The sequence below is a fragment of the Rhinoraja longicauda genome, chromosome 6 (assembly GCF_053455715.1).
Source record: "Rhinoraja longicauda isolate Sanriku21f chromosome 6, sRhiLon1.1, whole genome shotgun sequence".
In the NCBI taxonomy this organism is placed as follows: domain Eukaryota; kingdom Metazoa; phylum Chordata; class Chondrichthyes; order Rajiformes; family Arhynchobatidae; genus Rhinoraja; species Rhinoraja longicauda.
The window spans coordinates 66,687,972-66,694,092 of record NC_135958.1 but is presented as its reverse complement, the minus strand read 5'-3'; the positions used below and the strand labels follow the sequence as shown (position 1 = coordinate 66,694,092).

General features: G+C 41.3%; 1 protein-coding gene across 2 annotated transcripts in view; it reads right to left on the bottom strand.

The window, feature by feature from the left end:
- Nucleotides 1-2,250: 2,250 nt before the first annotated feature.
- eme1 (essential meiotic structure-specific endonuclease 1) overlaps nucleotides 2,251-6,121 on the bottom strand; it is a 21,666-nt gene continuing 17,795 nt past the window's right edge. For both annotated transcript variants that reach the window (XM_078401201.1, XM_078401202.1), the window contains 2 exons: nucleotides 5,469-5,658; nucleotides 2,251-3,355 (listed from right to left, as the gene is read on the bottom strand). In XM_078401201.1, coding sequence (XP_078257327.1) covers nucleotides 3,188-3,355; nucleotides 5,469-5,658 — 358 coding nt within the window. In that variant the 3' untranslated portion in view covers nucleotides 2,251-3,187. The remainder of the gene's footprint in view (nucleotides 3,356-5,468; nucleotides 5,659-6,121) is intronic.

The following is a 6,121-nucleotide window of genomic DNA, read 5'->3' as shown; positions in this document are numbered from 1 at the left end:
CAAGAGCACTTTATGGTATTCAGAACAAGTTTTTAAATATTTTGCATAAGCAGACAAGGTCCTAGATTCTTTGGTGTGTTCTGAGGTAACAGTTAGGTGGCAGTAAGCGTGCAGCAATTGATTTGGGGGCTAGACCTGCGCAGAGAAAAGTCAGGCTGGAGACAGAATGAAAATAACACGATTAATGAGGGCAGGGCAGTAAATGTTGTCTGCATTGTTTTCGCAAAGCCACTGGCTAGGTCCCAATGGTAGGCTGGTCTGGAAGGTGAGATTACGTGGGATCCAGCCTGTCAAATTAATACAAAAATTGGCTTGATGGAAGGAGTTAGGGGGGGTAGTGAAGTGTTAATTTTCAGATTAACTTAGTATGAAAGTGGCTTAATTCAGTGCCTATTAAAACATCTAGAAGAATCTTACAGCCTCAAATCTGGAATGGAAGCAAGTCATTCTTCATCCCAAGGGACTGTTTAAGAAAATTAGAAAACTCGCTAATTCTGACTAAAGTGCAAATCTTAAGTAAGATGAGAGTAGTAAAAGAACTGGCAAGAATTATACAGCAATGGGACACAGGCAGTGTGTGAAGCCTCAGTACATTTCAGAGCCATCTCACATTCAAGGATCATAAGTTCCATATTATTTTTATCTGCAGAAATAAACAACGATTTCATAAAATGCTTCATAGATGAACCTTCAGGTAACCAGTTGTTTAAAGTTTTCTAATTTTGCTCTGAACACATTAACACTCTGGTTCAGTGGAATGCTACGGTAATTAATTTCACAGTTCAATTATTTTTGGGGTGGAAATATTCCAGCTGATTAATGTTGGCTTACTTTAAATGAAGTGACAAATGTAAACTGTTAGCTTTATGTGATTATACAGACATTCCCTGACTTACGCAAGGGTGACAAGGGTAAACTCTTATGTAAGCCAGATTTTAGGCGTCAAATTGCCTTAAACTAGATAAAAATAAAGCACTGCAGATGCTGATTAATACACAAAGTGCTGGAGTAACTCGGCTTGTCCGGCAGCATCTCTGGAGAACATGGATGACGTTTCGGGCTGGGACCTTTTTTCAGACTGATTCAGTCTGCTGTGTTACTCCAGCACTCTGTGTCGTTTCACTTTAAACCTAGGTGCTGTTGCTGCTGGTCTGCACCAGTGAGCCTTTCTTCATCTGTGGCACCATCCGGCTTACATTGCCGTTGTTGCGGCTCGTGTTGTAGCCCCTGGCTGACAATACTTTCTTCAGGCTGCAGCCACTGACAGGATATGCTCAGTTACCATGGGGCTCCCTCCCTTCTCACCAGCTGCCACCTCTTCCTATCTGCTGTTGCTTTGTCTGCTTCCCCCCCTCCACTGCTACCTCCTCTCCTGCAGTCACCGACATCTTCCATAAGATGGAAGGAGGGGGAAGTGAACAAAGTGACGGCCACTAGGATGGAGCGGGAGGGGGGTGGAAAGCCCATGGTGGGGGAGATCTGTCGGTGTTAATGGCCAGAAGAAAATGCTAGGTGTTACAGTACTCTCCACCACCTCCCTCGTTCTTGCTCACCTTACCAGTGTTGCACAACAGTAGCTGATACTGGAAGAGCCGTGAGTCCAAGGCAATGCTTTTGTATTGATGAAGCAGATGGGAAGCCCTCACCATCCTCTGGTTGCAATAACACAGGTCATTCAGGAGATGGGACTACCCATGGTGAATTGTTATGCAAGTGCAAGTTTATGAAACTTGTTTATTACATAAGTTGGGATATGCCTAGATTTCTAATTTCTAGCTGGAAATCAGTTGACATTCACAGAACAAGTCATTCAATCCTTTCAACTGCAGGCACTAATGCTAGATGGGTAGAAGCAGTCTAGCATAGAAACAGCTTTTTGAGGCTACTTTGTCCAAGCCAACTATCAAGTAACCATTACTACGATCCCATTACAAGTACTATAATAATGACCCAATTGCTTGTCTAAATACACTCCAAGAACTAAACCTCTTTTTTTGGTGCAATTTTAGAAATAAAGTGTGAGAGCAAAAACTGAAAGGCCGTGGCCTGATCAATTTCTCCCACTCGCCCATAAACAACATCAATTGCAGCTTCTAATCATCTTAGAATTTGTAAGAAACTTTAAGATCTGACAAAGATAAAGCTTATTTGTTTCCTTCCACATGATCAAACTTAACATAAGGAAATGATAGAGCAATTATTTGGCAAGGTCTTAAAAATAAATCAAAACCTTTATTTTAACTGACAAGATCATATCCACATTAATTTTGCTTTTCCTTTCTTTCCAATTTTTCATGAAAACCTGATTTTTGCTTGTTTCAGTTCATTGCTTTTAAATAATCTAACTCAAATTCTTTACTTTTTGATTGAATAAATACATGACGGGTGTGAAGGCATTATAGCCTGGCCTTACCCAGAGCTCACCACATTTCTATATCCACACATTTTCCATCAGGATTCGTGTGTATAAGCATCAAGATTAGAACCACAGCCCACATTTTAAGCTTCAATGCCATCTGAAGTGCTCCAGTTGCCTTAATAGCCAAAAATCAGTAGACTTAATGCAAACAGAATCTTAAGCTAGAATCTGTTTGTAGAGGTCAGTATCACAGAGGACCATGGATGAGATCTTCCCTCCAGGGGACCCTGCCAAGGCTACTCACCAGGCCATTGAAATACTAGTTATCAAAACTGTCAAACTTTATACACAAATTTAGTTATAATAGAATGAGGAGTGCAAATTCAGATTTTACTATCTGACACTGACGTCTTGCATACTTCTCCCGATGTTTCATGGCAGCTTCAACGTGCTTGGGGGGGAATGATCTCATTAACGAACGTAGTGTATGTTATAAAGAAAACTGCGTTCTCCTGAACACTCAGACAGTGCCTTGGAATTATGGTAGAGTGAATGTTTTTGGAATTCCAGATCTGTTACACTCACATCAGTCCTTTAAAATTGCATTTCTCAAACTCTCCATTATAATAAACAACTGTACACCTATCACTTTTGGCTTGTGCAGTAATATTGCCAGAGTAAATTAGGCTTCAAGACTGGCTACTGTCACACCAGCAGCCAATCTCATGTTCCAGTCACAGGAGGGGATTAAGGATGTCGATAGTCTACGGAAACAATTTAAACAAAAGCATTTCAGAAGCTTCTGATCTTGAGAAAGTTACTACTGCATTATTCAAGAAAATGTTCTGGTTCCAAGGTAGTCATCAACAAATAGACACGTTTCGACAGCTCAGGCCCAATTCTCCGTGTTGTCGAGGTTACTCCTTCTCCGCGGCGAACAGGAATGTCAGCAAGGAGCTTCTCCTTCTCAGGTTCAGAACTACATGCCTGGTATGCCTGCACAGACGGACAAACAGTTACCAGTATTTTATTGCAATCAGTTATACAAGAACAATGATCAAATTAAACAAGATTGTCTGTGCGGCGTTTGTACGTTCTCCCCATGACTTGCGTGGGTTTTCTCCGAGATCTTCAGTTTCCTCCCACACATCAAAGACGTACAGATTTGTATGTTAATAGGATTGGTAAAAATGTAAAATTGCCCCTGGTGTGTGTAGGGTCGTGTTAATGTGCGAGTATCGCTGGTCAGCATGGATGGTGGGCTGAAGGGCCTGGTTCCGCGCTGTATCGCTAAACTAATCTAACAACTAGAGCATTTGCTTCAGGCACCTTAGTGAAGCTGCCATAAAACAGCAGAAAAGGAATAGATAAGGAAGATGGAGCTTTCTTTGCAGGGTGGAAATGTCAAAGACCAGAGGGCATAGCTTTAAGGTGAGAGGGGGTTGATTAAAGAAGAAGGGCAGGACACCTTTCGTTTGTTTGCAGAGAGATGTGGGTGCCTGCAGCATGCTGCCAGTGATGGTGGTGGAAGCTGATACAATAGCTGCATGCAAGAGGCTTTTACATAGGCACATGGATATGCAGGCAATGGAGGGATATGGATCACATGCAGTCATCATGTTCAGCACAGTCATGGTGGGCCGAAGGGCCTCTTTCTGAACTGTTTTATGTAGCTGAAGTAGTAACCTAGGCTTTTTTTTTTTGCTGGGGGGGGGGGGGGGGAGAGGAGTGGACAAAGATGGGCACTCCAGTGGGAGTGTTTTCTGAATTATTTCCTAATTCCTAGATGCCCTAGCTCTAATCATATTCCCTTACTGTAAATTTTTCCACTAGAAGAAATTTGATTCGTTGGATCAACACCAACAAAATCTTTTATCGTTGAAAGATCAATCAGACCATACTTTGTCTTAATGCAAAGAAAGAAATTTCAAATTTATGCAAACATCCTTGTAATATGACTCTTATTCTGCTGAATTGTATCACACCCCTTTCCAAAAAAATTGGGTGGCAGATTTGCACAAGTTGGTGGCATGGTGATGCAGCTGCTGAGGCACAGCTCCATTGACCTGGTTGATCCCAACAATAAGGGTGTTGCCTGTATGGACTTTGCACACTCTCCCCTTGATCATGTGAATCCTCAAGTTATCTCCTACACCCCAAATGCAGGGAAGATCATGTCTCACAAATCTGGTTGGAGTTTTCGAGGAGGTAACTTAGAAGACTGATGAAGGCAACATGGTAAATATGATTAACATGAAATGGCAAGAGTGGTAGGTACCTGGAATGTGCTGCCAGAGTGTTGGAAGCAGATACTATAGTAGCATTTAAGAGGCTTTTGGATAGACACATGGATATGCAGGAAATAGATGAATATGGATCATATCCATACAGAGGAGATCAATTTAATTAGACATCAAGTTGGCCAAAGACATTGTGGACCGAAATGCCTTTTTGTGTACTGGATGTTCTTTTATGTTGCAGTTATACAAAACATTGGTTAGATCACACAATATATTGTGTACACTACAAGTGAAGTTTTAGTGCAAATAGGCATCAGGTGAATGAGGTAGGCCAAAATAGTCGAGTTGGGTTTGCACGTGTATGATTTTGACCATTCTCATCAACCCCAAATGTCCCTGCAACCCATTCTCCCTTGCTTGTCCATTAACTCCCTGTTCTTCTGCCAACCACCTATACTAGGGGTAATTTTCTATTGCCAATTAACCAACCAACCAGCACATCTTTGGAACCTGGAAGAAAACAAAGTACCGTGGAAAACCAACTGTTATATGGGAAAAGTGGAATCTCCATGAAGATAAAGCCAAGTTTGGGATCGATCCTGTATCGCTGGACCTGTGTGGCAGCATTGCCGACTACTACACTATTTTCCTACCCTTCAATGCATCTGGAAGCTCAAATATAAATCTACACTTTCGTCCAAATCAATGAGATCATTGAAATAAAATGGTAAAAATGCAATGCCTTAGTGCAGATTCCTGGGGAACACCGTTAGCAATAATCGTCCATTGTACACATTCACATTCTCTTCTAATAAATTGCTATTAAGTTCAGCAACTGTATTGCATTCATGAAACATTGTAATTTGTACCTGGGTAAGTAACTTTGGTGATGGATAGACGGAGATGATAGCATTTGCCATCTCAGAGCTGACCCGGTTTAGTTGTTGAATTTGCTTCTTCCAAATGTTTAGGAGGCCTTTTCCAGAAGGATCCATCTTCCCCCGCTTCGACCCATCACTTTCCAAGTAGAGAGATAATCCTTTGTTGTCCCGTGCTCTCCTGGCAAGATAGTGAAAATATTTCAGTTACATCGCCCTGTACCAATCTGTATATATATTTAATTATATGAAAATCAAAAGAATGGACACTTTACCGGATGTATCAGACGGTTTATTTTAAAGGGAAACGATGTCTGCTGAAAATAATAGTAACACAATGCTTAAGTGAAAAAAACCCCAAGGAATCAGCATTTATAAAGCCTTGCAACACTGTCCAAGTGATCATGGTTCTGTGTATTCTCTGCACTTTCTTTCCTGATCTGAAATAATTCAATCACGTATTCATAAAGCACAGAAATGGACCCCTTTTGGTCAACCTCGTCCATGCCGACTGAGATGCCTCCTTATGCTAATTCTATTTGCCTGCTTTAGGCTTGTATCCCTCTATGACTCTGCTATGTTAGTGCCAGTCCGAATGCTTTTTAAACGTTGTAATTGCAATTTTTACCCCCTTGCCCTTAAAC